Raw genomic sequence first — 22,468 nt, 5'->3', positions numbered from 1 at the left:
CAATTTGGGGCCAAATTTAATTCCATCTATCCGATAAATGCCTGTTGACAATGACTGGATGGGCAGACGTTAGCTGTTTTTCCTGAACTCTAGTTTTCCCTCCTTCCTCCCAGTCTCAGAGCAAGAAAGAAATACGAAGCTTTTCCTTTAGCTTCCAATCAATGTTTTAGCCCATTATTGAAAGAAAATGACAATCAATGTTTACCGGAGCAACCATAAGTTTCAAAACTTGTTACTGAGGCATTTGTTTTCTGCTATGGGTTTTCCATCAAAGGGCGGTGTACCTTTCTTGTCACAAAGTCAAGCTACAGATAGGCAAATGAATGAGTCTGAGCAATACAAAGTGGGGCAAATTCTAACACTGCTGCTGATAGCATTGTGCCATGTTATTACTGTAACACATAGCATGTCTTCAGCTTCATGGAACAATCAAGAGCACCCTTTCCAGAATTCGAAGTAACCTCTTTGGGTGCTGTTCACCTGAAATTAATACCAGAAAAGTGTTGAATGCAAAAAAGAAGAAAAGAAAAAGAAAAAAAAAGAAGAAAGTAGCTTCTTTGAGAAGATTTTGGAAAAAAATTAGGTGTAATTTAGGGCCAGCTGATGGCTTTCTGAAAAACTGATTGAAGTATTTTATTTTTACTTCCTTTTCATCACTGCCCATGTCCCTGAAGCAATCACAGCTAGCCATAAAAGATAGTTTTCCTGAATCACTTAACATTGGAATTAATGTCTTTTCTTATTATGCAGGAAATGCATGTTGTCTAAAGGGCACTTAATAAGGAATCACACTCCCCAGGGCTATGGTTTGCAAACCTAGTACCAATGAGACCAAGCAAAGAAAGATAAAGTAAGTAAACAAAAATTTGCTAATAACTAAATCTAAGCCCAGAAAATAAAAAGTTATATACTAAAACACATACTATGTTTTATTTTTTCCTTTAAATAGTTAGGCATTCAGCCTTAGATTAAAAAGTCTGAGATCCTATTATAACACTGTTTCCATATTTAAAAATTAATTTAACCTATTATTTCATTTAAATCTTGTTTTTTGGGAACATAATCTTCTGTATGAATTTAGTGTACACTTAGAAATATATCAATATTTTCCCACTAATTCATATTTATTTAGAGAAAATTTACTTAAATTGAATGTTGAGTGCAGTAGCTGGAAGAAACATCTGAAGTAGCATGCCAAAATTCTGGCATAAAAAAAAAAAACAATAAAAAAAGTGGCTAAAATAAATCTGATTTTGGTTTTGTGTATTAACTTGACCTCTACATTTCTAACTATAGTTCTGCTTTATTCAGGATGTAATCTTAGGAAATTGAATTTTTATGTGGTTCTTAAATTGTTGGAACTCAAAGATTTCAGGAAATAGAATATATACCTCCCTTTTTTTCACCCAAATATCTCATCAATCTGAGTCCTTATTTCAAGAAGTATTTTTTCTTCTATTTTCTGGTATTTCATTCCAAGAAATATATTTTCAAGTTAAAAAATACATATACTGCATAAGGTTTTAAACTTCAAACTTTTAAAAATTATTTATATATGTTGGACCTTTAATGCAGCTAACACATGGAGATGTATTATCACATTAATGCTCAGAATAAGAAAAATTTAAAACATTCTTACTCATAAAATGAATGAGACTCTATTATTACTTATTCTTATGGGTCATTTCAAAGAAGGGGACACCAGCCCACCAAAGAATGTATGGTCAATGCCTGTCTTAATCATAGTAAGGTGAACATGGAAAGTTAGTAAGTAGCAGTTGAATTCAACATCTACTATTTCAAAATCTACTGACCTAAGTGTATATGCATGTGTGTGTACACAAGTATATGCAGATGCACATAACTAGAAAACAAGTTGGATGGGTGTTGTTAATTATAGGAACAAGTACAAATTCATACATTTATATTAACCACTTTCACCAAAGAATCTGTTGAGATACTGAATCTACTGAAAGTTGATTAAAGTCAGGCACTTTTGCTGTTTAAATTGCATTGTCAAGAACAAACAAAAGAATTCTAGGTGAGGATACTGAAACAATGTTTTCTGAACCCAAATGAACTTTCCCAGATTTCTGCCCATTAGTCTTATTTCACACAGAAAGAAACATCTTATGGGTCTTGTACAGAACATCTCTTTGTTCCCTGTAAAGCCTTCTGCTCAGTAAACCAGTCATTGATCAAATGATAGTTTGGATTCCCTTAATATTATCGTCACTATTTTCTAGGTAAACACTGGTTAGCCAATATGTCTTTTAAAATGTGGCACTCAGGCCCAGAAGGTGTGGCTCAGTGATTGAGCACTGACCCAGCAACCAAGAGGTCATGGGTTCAATTCCTGGTCAGGGCACATGCCAGGGTTGTAAGTTCAATCCCCAGTAGCAGGTGTGCAGGAGGCAGCCGATCAATTACGTTTCTCTCTCCCTTCCTCTCTTAAAAAAATCAATAAAAAACATATAAAAAATTAAATGTGGCACTCAGAATTCAGTGTATCATTCCAGAAATGGTCCCTCATACTCATAATAGAGAGCAGGACTGTTACACACACACACACACACACACACACACACACACACACACACACACTGTTCTGGGTACTATACTGTCTCTATTAATACAACTTGCTTTTTTAATGCTAACTTGCATATGTAATATGAAAGTTATAGTCAACTACAACCATTAAGTTTTCCTTTCAAAGACAAATGTTTTATAATCTTTTATCAAATGAATTGAATACAAATTATACTAACTTATTTCAATGTAAAAAAATTGAAGTTGTTTAGAGAGGTAAACATTTCAAGTCAGGGAATTGAGCCTTGGCCATTGCTGTAGAGCCCTTCACAATACCTGGGCTTGTGTGTAATTGTGGTGCTTTTCTTAAAGTGAATCTGTCAAGAACAAGTGTTTGGGCTCTTCACTTTGTTGTGAGACTAGTTGTGAGACAGTTTTTAAGTAAAGTTGAAACTTCACAAAGGTACTAGGGAAACCGAAGTATAGAAATTGACATCTGAATTAAGTATTGTAACAAGTGAAAGATGATTTAAGATATAAAGAGAAGGACAGTGTCACTGGTTAGCTCCTAACTGAGGAAAGTGAGATACCGGTAACTGCAACTATTTCCTGTCCAAAGTATTCCTCGTGATGAGTAATTTATAGTTCTACTTCTCTACTTCATATCAATTACTTCTACTGGAGCTTAAATGCACTAAAGTCATTGGTTAATTATCTTTAGCTCTGAAGTAAATGGTTGTTAAGATATGGAGAAATAACATTCCTTACACTGTTGTCAGAGACAGGAGATTTTCAAACCAAGTTTGGGGAAAAGGAAAGAGCAAGATAACTTGCACATTTATGCTTGAGAGAGAAGAGAGAGCATAGTTCCTCCAAGAGAAAATGGGAAGCAGGTTCCGGAGCTATACACACTTCTATTTCATTCTAGGACGCAGTGTCTGTAAGCTTTGCTAGGTAGGTAAGAGGGTCTCCTGCCCTCCTATTTCCTCGAAGTATGCTTTTGTAGAAAATACAGAAGGCTTGCACAGAGGCATCGCTGCCATCTGGGCTTTTTCCAATACCCTCCCAGGAGGGTTTTCTAACAATCATCCTCTATTTCTGAACAACATAACAAATATTTGTCCGGAACCAATCAGGTGCTATATGTTGGGCCAGGTGTTGGGGTTCCAGGGGTGAAAGCGATACCAAGTCCTTGTTCTTTGGGAGTTCATCCTGGGGACAGTGACACAAACTCTATTGGTAATGTAAATGAAGTACTATGTGAGCTGAGTGAAAGGGTTGTTAAATCTGCCTGGTGACCAGGGAGACTTCATGAAAAAGATGCAATTTGTCTTGAGCTTCGAATTTAGTCATCTGCGAAGACACAGTGAATTGTCTGTGATCACCCCCTCAAATCGTCTACCTACAATTCCAGTCCCTGACTTGGCTGGCAAAAGGCTGTTTTAAGGAAACTCTAATATCTGAAATTTTCTATGTCTATAAAATACCAGTTACCTTTAAATTCACTGTAGTTCAGCAATCAACACCAAGAATAAAACAATTAGCTGCTAATCTGTGCAGAGAAACAGAGTGTGTGATATCTTTTTATGGAAATGTTTTACTATTTATGTGCTCGATTCTCATCGTGCATTCAACCAAACAGAAGCATTAGCAGCCTAGGTTCTTGAAATCCGGCTAACTGTTTAGCAAATAGAAGTCAAGGGCCTGGGTGCCAGATCCACTGCATGTGTTGAGCTTGTCATCCATCTGTTGTGCTCTCTGCCAACTGCTCCACTTGGGGTGCGAGTGGAAGGCATTAGAAAGGAATAAGAAACCATTAAGAAATGAAATCAACTGCAGAGTGAGCAGGTTTCTGTTTCTTTTTCCTGTCCTTCTATTACCTCTGTCCTTCTCATGTTTCTGCTTATTTTAGTGCTCTATTGTATCAATATACTACCCACAGATAAGACAATTAAATGAGACCTACTCCATGTAAAGGCAGTAATTTTTCACTGTTAATCCAAGCTATCATTCTTGTGACTATAGTAAGTAAAGCTAACAAGTCCCTTAACAAAACTGTTTTCTTTGTGGTCATTTTCTCCTATGATTATTGGTACAATAAAAAAGTTCAATCTTTTGTGCAGAATTGACTATACCTTCATTCGTTTCAGAATTTTCTGAAAGACAGAAATATACAGATGATTCTCTATTTAACTGGCATTTTCTCTAACATGGAGCTCATACTTGTTTTTCAACCTTGACAATCTCATAGGAAGGAAACAGCTCAATGTTACAATAAAGTTAGGTTGTCACATATAAATAAGTACTTCAACTTTCTTTTTTATCTTGGAAAGGACAATGAAATTAATTGTATTTCTGAATTTCAATGGGAAATTGGGTGAAATGATATAATAGAGAGAGACAGCCAAATGAGTTTTTAAAATTCTCTAGTTTTTTGTGTGGTTTTTTTTTCAATAAACATCTCTAAGTTTCTGAGTCTCTGAGGCATTAATGCTACATCTGGACCAGGGCTGTCGTGGAGTTCATTATAATTCACAGCAGCTACGGGTCTTGTATGCGCTTTCATAAACTGCAAACCATCTGCCTTTATTTCTAGAAGCTGTAGTCTTCTCATAAAATGTCTTTTTAAGAGAAAATCAAGATTCAAAGATCACAGTCATTTCATTTTCCAACAGAAAAGAAATAAACAGACAGGGAACAATGGATCTGCCCAATTCAGTCTCACTCACCTGCAAAGACTGAGGCCTTCAGAGTTTATGGTGAAAAAAAAAAAAAACCACCATCATACAATGCACCTCGTAATGAGGACAGTGAGCCTGACTATTTTTAAGACAAGCACTTGGCAACTCTCTCTTCATGTTCTCAGATATACCTCTTAAGTGCCCTTAATGTATATGCCTTTTTACCTCTGGAAGTTTTGTGTGTGTGTGTGTGTGTGTGTGTGTGTGTGTGTGTGTGTTTTAATAAAGTCATGGTACTAAGTTAAACACTTATGTTTTTAATCAAATGAATATACAACTTATTAATGGCCAATTTGGTGGGAAACATAGAGAATTTTCTAAGTTAGGTGCTGAGGTAAGATTAATCTGAAGAATGTGGCCATGACTGGCCTGCTTGGAGTGGGGGGGGGGGGGGGGGCGTGCAGGGCAAATAAGGATCTTCAGAGAGTCAGGTATGTGTGGGAAGTTTAAAAGCATATTTCAAATATAATTTTGAATTTGGAAACCAAAAAAAATAAACTGTATTGTTTTAATAATACTTATTTTGGAAGGTAAATCTAGACAAAATCTTTTTATTAGGTGAAAAACATATGATGATAATTTTTAATAGGTGAACACAATTTTCTACGGGTGGGAAAGTCAGAATCCCTATAGTTAGGTAGACTATATAAGGAGTCAATGCATTTTTTCTTTTCCCTTTTTAAATTACAGTTTATATTCAATATTCTTCTCTTTTTGTTAATCCTCACCTGAGGATATTTTTCCATTGACTTTTTAGGGAGAGTAAAAGAGGGAAAGGCAGAGAGAAACATTGATATGAAAGAAACACACCGATTGGTTACCTCCTGCAGGAGTCCCAACCAGGGCCTAGGCCAAGGAGGAGCCTGCAACTACTGGACGTGCCCTGGACCAGAATCGAACCTGGGACCCTTTGGTCTGCAGGCCGACGCTCTATTCACTGAGGCACACCAACTAGGGCTCAATATTATTCAGTATTAGTTTCAGATGTACAGCAAATTGGTTAGAAAAGCATGTACTTTACAAAGTGGTCAAGGGATCCACAGATTTTAAGAGGACACAGCCCTCCCTGGAGCAGAATGTAGGAATTTGTACAGTTCCCTCTGCAGGCTGCTGGCAAACAAATTTAAGACCTAATTCAGAGCTGTCCATGCAAAGGAAATCTGGATACTTGAGGAGCTGTCCTCAAGTAATAATGGAAAGGAGCAAGAACTATGAATTCATATGGGTAGAGATTCAAATCCTGCCTCCACTATTGGTTAGATATGAAACTTTGGGGAAGTTTTAATTTTTTCTATATCTCAGTTTCTTAATCTGTGAAAAAGTGGTGATATAAATCTTATAGAGTTATTGTGAGGAATGAATGAAATAATGTAAAGAAGTCTCTTAACAGTGTTTAGCACATAATAATTATTGTGTAAAGAGATGGCTATTATTTTTATGAAAGTTTATACTCATATACATTTCAGCTAAGTAAAATATGTATTGGTTTGCTAACATCTAGTATGTATTAAGAGGTCAAAGTAAGATATGTGACTTTTATTTTAACATTTTTCTACTAAATATATTTTGAGAAAATAATAAAAATTTCCTTAAATGAGTTTTAACTTAGTCTCATAGTAAGCCAGAGTTTAGAATACTAGACTCATCAAACTGTTTTCTTTTAAAATTATATATTGTTTACCAAATATGTATATATCAGGCACTGAACACACTTTCATGAATAATTTCATTTAATCTTTAAGACAAAACTAGAAGTAGGTACAATATAATTCCTGTTTTATAAAAGAGAAAAGTTAAAAGAAACCAAGAGACATGCCCTAAATTACACAGGGTGAGGCTTTGAACTGGGAGTCAAACCCGGCAGTCTAATTCTGGGTATTTAATACTTGAAGGACATAATGGTGATGGTTGTTATTCACTGCATACCTCCTCCATGAGAAGAAATTTTAACTTAGTAAAAGTTATTTTTCCATTAAAATAAACATTTTAGGACAAACTCTAGGTAATTCAGCAGATAGAAAATTGGTTTTAGCATAAATTAGGTCTATATTTAATTTTAAAAAGTATTTTATTGATTTTTTACAGAGAGGAAGGGAGATGGATAGAGAGTTAGAAACATCGATGAGAGAGAAACATTAATCAGCTGCCTCCTGCACACCCACTTCTGGGGATGTGCCTGCAACCAAGGTACATGACCTTGTCTGGAATCGAACCTGGTACATGACCTTGTCTGGAATCAGTCCCCAGGCCTATGCTCTATCCACTGAGCCAAATGGGTCAGGGCTATATTGAATTTTTAACATCGCATCATTAGGATAACAATTACTGAGAAATAACTATTCCTATTTTTAAAAAGTATGCCCACTTCTCAAAAAACATATCTGATACATGACATACATAAACAAAATGGCGAATGAAGCAAATTTTCGTTTGAAATATTCAGGTAATGAATGCAAGCATACTTTGGGCAGGATTCAATCCCAGTGTCCAAATCTTCATCTCATTTTGCCACTGCTTACCATGAGAAGGTGAATTGCGTGCATGTGTGTGTGTGTGTGTGTGTGTGTGTATGTGTGTGTGTGTGTGTGATCTCATAGACTGTCGTTCACTTCTCTTGGAAACTGGACCATCCAATTTACTGATTTTGACTGACATTGGCTTCTGTCCAACCAAGCTTACCAGAAGTCACCAGTGACTAATCACTAGTGACACTTGCTATGGGGAATAGATTTCCTTATGTGAACCCAGAACAGTTTACCTAATCTCTAAGGCACACTTCTAGCTGTGCTGCATCAATGTAAAGGGGACACTTATTTTTCAGTGGTGTGTTAGCAGGAAGGTTGTATATACCAGGTTAGAATGCAAGTTTGTATGAGGTGATGGGTATTATAAATATAAAACAGCATAAATTCCACAGTTCACCATCCTCAAAGTCTCCATGACTCCCTATTCCATAAATTGATTTCATAATAAGTATAGTGTTGGTTAGTAAACTATTTTTCTCCCAGGCCTCAGAAGAAAAATGCTGCCTCAGTAAACTAATATTTAGTTCAGGAACTTTACTTTAAAAAAAATTATTGCTATCACCTAATACACTTCAAAGTGTAGGTTTACTTTAGAATAATGGGACTCATATAGAGATCACTTAATTTATTACTTCATTACATTGGAAGTAAGTACAGCTAATATACAAATTCTATTCTGCACTGCTCAGAATATGTTTCACTCCATTATTATAAATCAGTTTGTTAGTTTAAATATTAAACCTTCAAAAACAAAGGACTTGCCCTGGCTGGGTTGCTCAGTTGGTTGGAGCATCATCCCAAACACCAAAAGGCTGTGGTTTTGATCCCCAGTCAGGGGACATACAGGAGGCAACCGATGGATGTTTCTCTCTCGCATTGATGCTTCTCTCTCTTCCTTCCTCTCTCTCTAAAAATCAATAAAAACATATCATCGGGTGAGGATAAATTAAAAAAAAAATAAAGGTCTTCACTTTGAGAATATTACACCAGAGGTATACATGAAGGTATATATGTTTGATGGAGTATTACACCGGATGTATACATGGAGGTATATATGTTTGATGAAGTATTACACCGGATGTATACATGGAGGTATATATGTTCTTGCTCCAAGGAAGGTTTTTACTTTATATTTTAATAGAACTCTTAAGCATTTTTATTTATTAGAAAAAGAACACCAAGAATCACAAATGCTGAAAAGCAGAATCAAAGTGAAGCTCGGGATGCTGTATGAGTACTCTGGGAGATGCATTAAGCCAGCTGTGGGAGATACAGCTCTGAGGATACATAATACTTTAAGAACTAATGAATTTTCCTTGGAAACTTGCTTAGAAAAATCCATCAAATCAATTTCATCATAAAACAATGAAAGTATTTTACGCCAAATGTAAGTGCTCATATTTACAACTTTAATTTAAAATTTTTGAAATTTTAGAGAATAGTCTATTTAGGTCCTTTGCCCATTTTTAAAATTGGATTGTTTGTCTTCCTTTGTTAAGTCATATGAGTTCTTTATATATTCTGGAAATTAACCCCTTATCAGATATATCATTGGCAAATATGTTCTCTCATACAGTGGGCTCTCTTTTCATTTTGTTGATGGCTTCTTTTGCTGTGCAGAAGCTTTTTATTTTGATGTAGTCCCATTTTTTAAATTTTCTCTTTTGTTTCCCTTGCCCTAGGAGATGTATCAAACATATTGCTATGAGAGATGTCAGAGAAAGACAAGTATCACATAATCTGTCTCAAATGTGGAATCTAATAAACAAAATAAACTGATCAACAAAATAGATCCAGAGATATAGAAGCATGGAACAGACTGATAAATCTCAGAGGGGAGGAGTGGTAAGAAGAACTTATATGCATATATGCATAACCCTTGGATATAAACAACAGTGCAGTGAAGGCCTGGGGCGGAGGGTGGTGGTGGTGGGGGGAGCAGGGAATCAATGGGGAAAGAAAAAGGGAATATCTTTAATACTTTCAACAATAAAGATATATTTAAAAAATAAAATAAAATTTAAAAATTTTTAAAACTTTTAAAAAATTTGATATATCTTTATTGGAGTCAAATATTTATAACATATTAACCATGCCCTCACATAATATAGTAACTTTCTTGTTATTTTTATTTTGTATATATTCATTAGAGTTATTTTAAATAAATGATAACCTGGGAATTATAGAAGTAAAAACAAAAATATTCCTGAAGTGATATTTCTTCACTTGTGAGTGTTATGTCCCTTTAACACCTAAGTGAAGCGACAAGTTAGAAGCAGGTATGGCACCACCAGGGATTGTATCTTAGGAGAGGGTATGGTCAAAGACTCAGTGATTCTACAGACACTGGGAGGGTATTAGCCACTGAGGAGGGTCAATGAAGATGCACGAAACCAGGATCCCAGGGCCAAGTGGAGCCTGATACCATGTTTGGCACCATGGGAAGCTGCATGAATTCTCTAAGGGTCTGTGAGGCCCTTTACGAACAACTCAAGTAAAACAGACCCAAATAAAACTGCTTTGGAAAAAAAGAAGAAAACTGCTTGAGGAAACATGAGAGAGTGTTTGCCAGGATAATTTCTGTTGATTTTAGAACACCATAGATACAGCTTTTCTTATCACATTAACATTTAAGTTCCTTGGAGACAGAGTCTTCACACAGACACTGAAACTCATTGATTTTGTGAGATTCACTCCATGACCATTTTGACCAAATGGGCCCCAAGGGCTGACACTTCTATTCCCATAATCACTAGGTTCAACCAGTTTATCAGTAGCTGGTATATTCCTTTATTTTCACTGAAGTTTTATGTTAAGTAGAGTGTAGGATGAATCATCACACAAAATTCTTCCTACAAATTTAGAATTCTGGGAAAAGAAACAAAATCTTGAATCCTGAGTAGCGTTTGTCTCTGCAACATCATGTCTTGCTCCAGTTCCTTCCCTCTGCCTCAAATATTCTCTTTCCTAAGAAACTATTTTATTTTTTGTTAATCCTCACCCGAGGATATTATTTCCACTGATTTTTAGAGAGAGTGTAAGGGAGGGAGTGTGTGTGTGTGTGTGTGAGAGAGAGAGAGAGAGAGAGAGAGAGAGAGAGAGAGAGAGAGAGAGAGAGAAACACTGATGTGAGAGAAACATATTGATTTGTTGCCTCCCGCATTCACGCCAACAAGGGCAGGGATGGGACCTGCAACCCTTCAGGGATGGGACCTGCAACCCTTCAGTTCAGGGCTGATGCTCTAACTACTGAATACCAACAGCCAGGGCAGAAACTATGTTTTTTAACAGAGAATTTCTTAACTTACATACTTAACTTTCTAGCCTGTTACCGTCTTACTCTCCTGGATGCCCTTTGATTGAGATTGAGTTGATCAACTTTTACTGATTGAACCTGTTGATTACTTAATCTAGTTCTCATACTGAATCCAGTCTGCTGATACTACCTCTCAGGAGTTGAAAGCCTTGTCCCAGCCAATCAATAGCAGTTTATACCTGGTTTTCCCAAATAGGATCCAGGAGAAGTCATTTTGGAGCACTGAAATTAATGGTATTTTATACTAATCTTAGTAAGTTTTGTTCAAAAGTATTCTAGGGGAATTTTATTCTGCTTTCCCATAATTGTGTAAACTTGTATAAAGTTTACTTTACAAAAAGAAGTAAAGAAGTTCAATAATATATTTTATAGTTTAAGTACTCCAGTGATTCTGTATTTGGCTTTGTAAAAAAAAAAAAAAAAAAAAGAGTTCCTACATGTATTCAAATGATTTGAAAAAAAGCCAGATTTTCAAAAAAATCAGATTTCTATGATATATTTTAGAAAGAGATTGGTGGAATGAGTGTACAAAACAAATTTGGATTGGGGCAATCTCTTTAGGAATTAAGGGAAGTACTGAGAGTAGTATTCTCTAGGAGAAAAGGCATTATGACGGAATTAGTCCATCTTAAACATGTATTTGAAGGAACTTTTATTAATGATGAAGAGTAATGTCACTAACAAGCTTAAGCAAGAGGCTAGAAGCACAAATAAATATTAACTTGTATCAAGGTATGCATTGTTGTTCAACACAATTTGTTGGATTTCATGGAGTCTAACAGTTACACTACTACAGGAGTAAAATATTTGCATATCAGGCTGAGTAATTTCTAAAAGAAAAGCAGTCAGATATCAGAGACACATTGAAGAAGGACTCAAAAAACATCTGGATGTGGGATATAAAACTGAAACTCATAGACACAGACAACACTTTGGCGGTTACCAGAGGGAAGGGAGGTGGAGGGTAGTAAAGGGTAAATGGGGATAAATATATGATGATGGAAGATGATTTGACTTTGGGTGAGGGGAACATAATGCAATATACAGATCAGGTATCATAGAAATGTGCACTTGAAACCTATATGATCTTATTATGAACCTATACGAACCAATGTCACCCCAGAAATTTTAACAAAAAAGAACAATATTTATCAAACTATTACAAAATATGAATGGTAGTTTCTGAACCTTCTACCACTTTAACCTCAGCTACTACTGTGACAGTTTTAGGTGAATAAGCACCAGGGCCATGGCCTTCTAGATAATGAGACACAAGAAGGCGTGGTGCTCTCCAGATAATGGCCAATGCTCTAGAGCAGGGCTCCACAACTTTTCTGCAAAGGGCCTGACAGTAAATATTTTAGACATTGTGGGCCATACGATCTCTGCCACAATCACCTAATGTTGCTGTGTAGCACAAAAGCAGACTTTTTGTAATATGCAAACAAATGAATGTGGTTGGGTTCTAGTAAAACAATTAGAAAATCATACAGCAGTTTGTGGCAGCCCCGCTGCAGGGACACAGTGTGTGGAGCCCTGACTTCCAGACTGGTTCTATAAACGTCCCCTTCCCATCCGATACAACCACACAAAACAGCCACAAAGTTTAATCAAGTAGCAAATCAACATACCTTTTCCCCAGGAATTCCAGGAGCACCAAATTCACCTTTTATACCAACTGCACCCTAAAATATAGAAATGCTCATTAGGAGGTTTTTTCAAAGGTGTATTAACTGCTAATCTTGTTGAAGAGAATCTACAACTTCTTAGATGAGTTGCTTTTGCTTGTCCCAAAGTCTGTGCCCTAAGTTCCTTCCTCATATTGTCCACAAGTTATTAAACTATATAGTTTATAATTAATATTCAAACTATTAATAATGAATAAATATCAAAGTGGTAATCGAAACTAAAAATAAGCATTCTCCACACAGACATACGCAATTTAGTTTTGTCATTTCTTTTCTATTTATCAAAGGTAAGAAATGATTCTATTGCCGTTCCCTCAACTAATACCTGATGCTTACCATTCAAGTAAGTCGTGAAATTTCAGGCTCTAAGGTACTCATGTTTGTTTCATTTAGTGTTCCTGACCTTCCATTGCATCCTTCAGGAAAAACCCCAAAGCTGGGTCAATCCAATTCTCAGCTTCCCTGCTCTCCCACCTAAACTGGAAAAAATCTGTGAGCTGCCTATGTCTGCCTCGATGGCTCTATCACAAATTCAGTCTATTAAATTTTCCTTGAAACAGTGGAAAACACTACAACCAAGCATTAGTTCTAGTTAAGACAGACTTTTTGAATGAGTCTGTCTTAACTACAACTAATGCTTGGTAGAGATTAAGAAGTATATGAGAATTTTATGAGTATAAAATGCCATTATAATAATAATACTGTATGTTAATTTCAGATTTAAGGCACACAAGTAACTGTCAACTTCAAGTTCCTATACATTAGATGAGATTATATCAGATTGGGTAAAATTGATACAAAAAGAACCTGTCTACTAATCCAATATATTCAATATTGGATTCGAAAGGATAGAGAACTATTCTTTATTGGACAAAAACTTGAAAAGCATAACATTAAATTCTACTTCTGTAAAGTTATTATTAAGGTAAGATATTCTTTTAAAAATTCTGAACATATTTTCATTCAACTATTTTTATTGGTGTGGTATGGCACAGAACAGGCATATGAGCAGTGTCAGATTGGAACAGAAATACAAGGATCACTAGCAATCTCTGGGTTAACAAATTAGGCTATTCAGAATGGAAACTTCCAGGTAGTGAAATTACAGGGTGGAGTAGTAGAAAGTTTTTTACTATAGAGTCAAGTAAATAAACTTAATAAATTTTAAATTATTTTGATTTTCTCTAAAAGTATATTAGCAAAGCAATCATTTCATAAAGCCTACACTTTGGGTAATTAACTGGAAATGTGAAAGATAATACAGAAATGAACTAGAAAATTATTCCCAAAATAGAGCTCAGATCACACCCGCCCTTAGGTTTGGGAACATTGAAATTGAGCTGCTATTTTATAAAACTCTGAGAGAATTTCAGAGTTTTCTCTGAAGTGGGTGAGGGTATTAACAAGGGTCTTAAAGAACTGAGAAAGGAAAGTGGTTGCTAAGTAATTAGGTTGCCAACTATACTTGCTAAGAAAGGGGAATGAGAAGATTCAGAAAATTATAATAATTTAGTCTGAAAAGAATTCATTATTTGAAATTATGTCACTCAGAGTTTAGTCTTGAACAGAGGACATAGTTAGAATGGTTTGATTAGGTGCCTTGACATAGAATACTGATCATATCTAGGTGTTCAAACATAAGCAGTGTTTGAATTTCAAACCATCTTACTCCATGAAAGAGGGTCATCATCTTTATCAAACATTTAAAAAGCAGTAAATCTGATTATTGAAGCATCACAGCAGGGATGAGAATATAGGCAAATAAAGATAAATATTAAATCATGCCAAAACATGTGGCTTTCCCCCATATATTTCTGATTTTTCATTAACCAATTGGCAGTATCAACCTAAAATTAGTTAGGTCACTATGTGAAAATAATTTTTGTATTTTTAAAGGAAAAAGGTGTAGTGGAACAATATTGAATAATGTAACAATCCTTTATGATTTATCTAGCTCTTTCTTTGCAAATTGACTCTTTGTGCTGCCTGGCAGGATCCCTAAGCAATTGGAGCATTGAATTTATAGATTCTAGAAATAGCTGAGTTGATTTAGACTATAGTGCTCATTCATTCATTCAGCGTATTTTTAGCTCTTATTATGTGCTGTTCTATGTATGGTGCTCACAGAAATCATATGCTAGTGGGGGGAATAAATAGATGCATAATGATAACATGTCAGGTGGCAATAAAAGTGCTAAGAAAGAAGATAGAGGTGGAAAGAAGGGTGATTTTCACATATAGATGTCAGAATAGGATTTTAAACTGATTTTTATATAGAAATGTCAGATTAGGATTTTAAACTGATTCCTGAGCAAGAGCCTGCATGATGTGAAGAGCATCAAATGGATATCTAGCAGAACATTCCAGGTGTATGTAAACTGGTGCAAAGACCTGAGAGCAGGAGTGAACAAGAGGAGAGGGTAGGAGATGATACAGGATGTGAGGGGTGGGGTAGGATGAGTACTACAAATTATGTGAAGCCTTGTAGCCCATGGTTAGAGCTTTAGTGTTTAATTGATGGAGACAGAAAGCCATGGGTGGGTTCTGACTCAGCTGGGACAGGACTTACATGATTATGCAAAATAGCTGTCAAACTCATAGTACATGGGCATAAATAAAAGTAAAATTTGCTCTTATAAAACTGCCCCAGATCACAGTAAAGTTTCTCAAAATTTATAATAAGTAATACATAACTTGTTATGTCAAGTCACATAACAAACTACATTCAATCTAAAGGGATCATCTCCACCTGTCCTTCAACATGTGAACAATTACACTGTAGATAGGAAAGCAGAGAAAACATATTTGTTGAATATCCATTATGTGCCAGTTTCTGATACTACAAGCTTTTTATATATTTTATTGTATAAAATAAACAATTGACAAGGTGTTATTAAGGATCATTTTCAAAGAAAGTAAGAGGTACATAGGCTTCAATCCCAAATGGTTTGGGCTCCAATGTGAGACTCCTATTGCTATACTGTTCCAGCTCCCCTAAATTTCCTTTCTTGGCCTTCTAGACAAAGAAAACCTTGAGAACAGCATTTGGTCCCCTTAGTAACACTGTACTTCTGGTCATGTCACAAAATTAACTATTCAATATGCCTTAGAGAAAAATGACTTTTTGATTTCAAGCTATTTAGGCATTATTTTGTGCACCTGCTCTAATATCTAAAATTATATACCAGACATAAACACAGAGAAATGCCATCTTTATTTACTGCACATTAAAGTGCAGAATCACACAGTATAATAAAAACAGGAATGGACTTTTCGTCAAATGAAACAATATATCCAAGTTTATTACAAATGCCAGGAAAGCTGAACACATGAATGGCCATGGTCATCTGAAGTCACATTTACACAGAAAGGGCTATACTGGTTTAATCAAATGCTAGTGTTTGTATTAAAAAATAAAGGAAGTATACTGATTATTTGTTTTGTAGATTATTATCAATTTATTTTATCCAAGCTATTTTGCCTTGCCTTTCTTGACATTACAAGTTTTGTATAGCCTGGAAGTAAAAATGAATGTTAATATTTTAAAGATATATCACAAATGGAAAGCCATGTAATGCACTGTAATTCTGAGATACATTTTGGTATATTTTATAGATCTGGCATGCAATAAATTTGCTAATAAATATAATTTTTAATGGTTCCTTCCTTCCTAGTTTTTTTTTTTTTTCATTCCTACAGAGGAGGGAAGGCTTCTTGAATGAATCATCCCTAGAGTATAAACTCAGTGAGATTAAGTTCTGTGCTTTCTTAATACTGCTATAGCTCCAGAACTTAGCACACTTTTGATTATAATAATTGGAACAATAAATAGTTATTGATGAGTGAATGTGATATACTAGGCAGTTAGATGGCATGCACATAGAAGGAACAATAGGCCAAGTACAGAAGGTCACCAGAGTGGAAAGCCCCCAGTACCTAGCAATGGGCAAAATGAGCTAGGATCTTGCCTCCAGAGTGACCTTTCCTCCCCTAGCATACTGATGGTCATGCTGGTCATGAGGTTTAGGCACCTTGACCTTACATATCGCTGGTCATGCAGTTTGGACTCTTCGCTGACCTCTCCTCCCCTGGCATGTCACCAGTCATTTGGTAGACCCCCTTAGAGGAGGAACAAGGGGGCCAGAGAATAGTCTCATAGCCTCCTATGCAAGCCTGTGCATGACCACTCCCTTAAGCATTAAGCTATTAGAGATAACATCTAGGCCTCCCTTGTATTTCAGCTACAGGCCTATAAATATACAACCTACCAAGACTGGATTATAATAAAACTAGAGGCCCGGTGCATGAAATTCGTGCACTGGGGGGGGGAGGGGAGGTGTGTCCCTCATCCCAACCTGCACCCTCTCCAATCTGGGACCCCTTGGGGGACCCCTGTGGGATCGGGCCTAAACAGGCAGTTGGACATCCCTTTCATAATTTGGGACTGCTGGCTCCCAAATGCTTGCCTGACTGCCTGATTGTCCCTAACCACTCCCCTGCCAGCCTGATTAACACCTAACTGTTCCCCTGCCGGCCCGATCATCCCCAAATGCCCTCCCCTGCATATTCCCTCTTTATTAGGTAGGGTTTTTTCTTTAACATATTGGACAGTATACCTGCTGTGGTCTTGACAAACCAGTAAAAATGTAAACCCAAACTAAAAGTGTCATAAAATAAACTCCTTAAACAGGAATTTCATGAGACCTTGGAAAGGTGATATCATGTGGTTATTGGGCTTATATTTGAATAAGTAGAAGGTTTATAGGTGATTTCACACTTTTTCATATTTTCTAAGTTTCCTTTTCTTTTATAAACAATAGACATGTAATCAACTGTCCATCTTTCCCTCCAAAAATTATTTTGAAAGGGCAAAGTCAATTGGAGCCAAGTCTGTTAAGTAATGTAGGTGTCAAGATGGAAGGCTTTTTCACATAGAAGTCTACTAACACTGTACTTATCCATTTTCCCACAAACTTTTGGCCCATTTTTTCCCTTCTGCTAGAAATACTCCTTCCAAGATGCCTTTCTCCTCTTAATAATCTCAATCCTCTCTACCTATGAAAGTTCTACTGGGCCCTTTGAGGGTTGGCCAAGTCTCTGTGGCCCTCTCCCCATCCTTGCAGCCAGATCTGCTTGCTCCTTCCTCAGTGTTCCCACAGTGCCATGGACACAGCTCCAGCACAGTCCACACATGCAACCAGTTGTCACCATTTCCTGGGAACATCCTGTCCTATTCTCTTCCCTTTATAGGGGAATCAAGCTGGAGTTTTGCAGGTTGGGAAGAAGCTGGAGGCGGCTGAAAGTGGAATGTGCCTAGAGGGGCACAGGCACCTCAAGCCAACAGGCCTATGGCCAGGGTCATGGCTGGGAGTGGATCACATGGGAGAGGTGCGCCCACAGCCCTGGCCACATCTGGAAGCTGAATACGCTGAGAGGGGCACAGGCATCTCCCAGCCAACAGGCCTAAGGCCTGGGTCACGGCTGGGAGCGGATTGCGCTGAGAGGGGCGCAGGCACCTCCCAGGCGATAGGCCTCGGCCCTGGTGGCAGCTGAAAGTGGAGCATGCGGAGAGGGGCGTGGCTGCCTCCCAGGCCCACAGTCCTGACCAAGGCTAGAAGCAAAACTCTCGGAGAGGGGCACGGGCGCCTCCCAGCTGACAGGTCTACGGCCAGGGCCACAGCTGAGAGCGGATCATGCCTGGGAGGTGCGGCTGCCTCCCAGGCCCACAGCCATGGCCCTGGCTGAAAGCTGAACCCGCCCGAGAGGGGCGCAGGCACCTTCCAGGTGACAGGCCTCGGCCCTGGCGGCGGCTGAAAGTGGAGCATGCGGAGAGGGGCGTGGCTGCCTCCCTGGCCCATAGTCCTGGCCAAGGCTGAAAGCTGAATGCGCCTCCCAGCCAACAGGCCTAAGGCCCCGGTCACGGCTGGGAGCGGATCGCATGGGAGAGGCGCCCACAGCCCTGGCCACAGCTGGAAGCGGAACACGCTGAGAGGGGCATGGGCGCCTCCCAGCTGACAGGCCTACAGCCCTGACCACAGCTGGGAGTGGAACGCGCTGAGAGGGGTGCAGGCACCTCCCAGCCGACAGGCCAATGACCTGGGTCACTGCTGGGAGCGGATCATGCCAGAGGGCGTGGCCGCCTCGCAGGCCCACAGCCTGGGCCGGGGCTGGAAGTGGATCTCGTGGAGGTGGGGTCCAGCTGCCTTCCAGGCCCACGGGCCGGGCTGGGGCTGGAAGCGGATTGCGGAAGGGGAGTTGGGGGGTGTACAGGAGCCTCCCAGGTGGACGGCCAGGGCTGCGGCTGGGAGCAGATTGAGCCAGGGATGCTCGGGCTGAGGTTAGTAGCAGATCATGACGGGGGCGTGGCCACCTCCCAGGCTCTCATCAGCTGCCCTCCCTGGGACTGGGGTGTCTCCGGGGGGCCTGAGAGGACTGGGCACCGCCATCTTGTGTCTATGGGCGCCGCCATTTTTGTTGCGGAGTGATGGTTAATTTTCATATTACTCTATTATTAGATAGGATAGAAAATCTGAACAGACTGATTAGTAACGAGGTGATTAAATCAGTAATTGACAATCTCCCAACAAACAAAAGCATAGGACCAGAGGGCTTCACTGGTGAAATTTACAAAACATTCAAAGAAGAATTAATACCAATCCTTCTCAAACTCTGCCAAAAAAAAAAAAACAGAAAAGGAGAAAAGTCTTCCAAATTCACTTTATGAGGCCAACATTACTCTGACACCAAAACCAGACAAGAAGACCACAAGAAAAGAAAATTATAGGCCAATATCCCTGATGAACAAAGATGCAAAAATCTTCAAAAAAATATTAGCAAAACCAAATTCAACAATACATTAAAAGGATCATAGACCATGAACGAGTGGGATTTATTGCACAGATGCAACAATGGTTCAACATCTACAAATCAGTCAATGTGATATTTCACATGAACACAAAAAAGCATAAAAACCACCTGATCATCTCAATAGATTCCAAAAAAGCATTTGACAAAATTCAACATTCATTTATGATTTAAAAAAACACACACAACACCTCTCAACAAAGTAGGTATAGATGGAAAATACCTCAACATAATAAAAGCCACATATGACAAGCCCACAGCTAACATCAAACTCAATAGTAAAAAGCTGAAAGCCTTTCCTCTAAGAGCAAGAATCAGACAAGAATGTTCACTCTCACCACTTTCAACATAGCATTGAAAGTCTTAACAAGAGCAATTAGGCAAGAAAAAGAAATAAAAGGCATCCAAATTGAAAGAAAGAAGTAAAGATGTCACTATTTGCAGATAAGAAGATATTATATACAGAAAGCCCTATAGACCTCATTAAAAAAAAAAAACTGTTGAAATTAATAAACAAATTTAGGAAAGTTGCAGGATACAAAATCAATACACAAAAATCTATTGTTTTTCTATACACTAATAATAAACTACCAGAAAGAGAAATAAAGAAAACAATCCCATTTACAACTGCACAAAAAGAAAAAAATACCTAGGAATAAGTTTCACCAAAGAAGTGAAAGATCTACATATTGAAAACTAAAAGACATTAGTGAAATAAATTGAAGAAGATACAATAACTAGAAAGACATTCCATGCTCATGGACTGGAATAACCAATATTGTTAAAATGTCCATGCTAACCAAAGTAATCTACAGGTTCAATGCAATCCCTATCAAAATCCCAATGCATTTCTTAAAGAAATAAAACAAATAATTCTAAAATTTGTATGGTCTACAGAAAACCCTGAATAATCAAAGCAATCTTCAAAGAAGAGCCAAGCTGGAGGTATCACAATTCCTGATTTCAAACTATACCATAACTATACCATAAAGCTATAGTAATTAAAACAGAATGGTATTGGCATAAAAACCCATTGATCAAAGGAAGAGAATAGAAAGCCCAGTTATAAACCTACTCATATATATTCAACTAATGTACAATAAAAGAGCCAAACATATCCAAAGTGGAAAAGACAGTTTTTCTAATAAATAGTACTGGGAAAACTGAACACCCAGCTGCACACAAAACTTGACTATCTTATACCATATACAAAAATTAACTCAAATGGATTAAAGATTTGAACCTACAACCATAAAATTCATAGAAGAAAACATAGTCAATAAGCTGCTTGACACAGGTCTTGAAGATGGTTTTCTTAATGTGTTAACAAAAGCAAAAGCAAAAATAAACAAGTGTGACTTCATTAAACTAAAAAGTTTCTGCATAGCAGTGGAAACCATCAACAAAATGAAAGGGCAACCTACTGAATGGAAGAAAATATTTGTAAATTATATATCTGATAAGGGGCTAATATCTAAAACCTTTAAAGGATGCATGCAATTTAATAGCAAAAAACAAACAATCAATTAAAAAATGGGCAGAAGATCTGAATGGACAAAGAAGACCTACAGATGACCAACAGGTACATAAAGAGAATTTTCGACATCATTAATAATCAGAGAAATGCAAATTACAACCACAATGATATATTAACTCACACCTGTTAGACTGACTATTATAAAAAAGACAGGCAATAACAAGTGTTGGTGAGGGTGTGAAGAAATGTAAATTGGTGTAGCAACTATGGAAAACAGTACGGAAGTTCCTCATAAAATTTAAAAAAAGAACTACTTTTTTAGGCAGCAATTCCATTTCTGGGTATCTATCAAAGAAAACAAAAACACTACCTCAAAAACGTATGTGCACCCCCCCATGTTAATTACAGCATTATTTACCATAGCCAAGATAGAAAAACAACCTAAGTGTCCATTGATGGATAAATGGAGAATGAAACTATAGTTTGTGTGTGTATGTAATGAGTCATACAAAAAAAGACAAATACTGTATGAGCTCTCTTGCATGTGGGATCTAAAAAAAAAAAAAAAAACACACCAAAAGCCATAGATACAGAGAAGTGATCGGCAGTTGCCAGATGTTGGGGGGGGGGGTAGTGGGAGAGGTGAGAGAATGGTTGAAGGGAATACATTTATTAAGTTAAGAAAGTTCAGCAGGGACCCATCAGCAGACTAGAGAAGCAAGAATTCAAGTATTTGAAAAAGAATGTTAAAGAAGGCTAGGGCACAACTAAAAACTAAACTTTCTTGTGTCACAATTTTGTTTACTGTTTATAGGTACAACGATTTGGGTTTGAATCCAAATACAAATGGGACACAGAAAAATGAGAAAATTATACTTTTAAGTCACTTTAGAACAAATCCACTTTCACCCCAACAGTACTGGGTGGTGTCTTACCGGTTCTCCTTTATCCCCTTTCTGACCTGGTGAGCCTGGTACTCCGGGTAATCCTGCTTCTCCCTGAGCAAAAATGAATTTCTGTGTTATCAAACAACCTGTCACACTGAGCTAAAGTTAAGTGGTTTATACATATTATGCCAACAATAGTAAGATACATCCTTGCTCCCTCTGAGCTGATGCTGGGCCCTCCACTGGAGTGTCCTTCTTCCCTTGCTCATGAGGCTCACGGCTCTCCCTCATCAGCTCCTCCATACAACCTTCCATGGTCTGGGACACGTGCTGCTCCTCTGTGGGGCCCTTGCACCTTGTATTGTCTTTCTGTGGAGCTTTCAATACAGCATTAGTCCTTACAGGAAGTATAAGATTCCTCTAAACTTACACCTAATCCCG

At 37.6% G+C, this 22,468-nt stretch overlaps 1 protein-coding gene across 1 annotated transcript in view; it reads right to left on the bottom strand.

Annotated features, from left to right (window-relative positions):
- COL19A1 (collagen type XIX alpha 1 chain) overlaps positions 1-22,468 on the bottom strand; it is a 294,498-nt gene that overhangs the window by 220,558 nt on the left and 51,472 nt on the right. Inside the window, exon 8 of the mRNA XM_054722351.1 lies at positions 22,076-22,138. Coding sequence (XP_054578326.1) covers positions 22,076-22,138 — 63 coding nt within the window. The remainder of the gene's footprint in view (positions 1-22,075; positions 22,139-22,468) is intronic.

This window comes from Eptesicus fuscus, chromosome 10 (genome assembly GCF_027574615.1).
Source record: "Eptesicus fuscus isolate TK198812 chromosome 10, DD_ASM_mEF_20220401, whole genome shotgun sequence".
Classification (NCBI taxonomy): Eukaryota; Metazoa; Chordata; class Mammalia; order Chiroptera; family Vespertilionidae; genus Eptesicus; species Eptesicus fuscus.
Note: the sequence above shows the minus strand (reverse complement) of the source record. Positions and strands in the feature narration are given on the sequence as shown.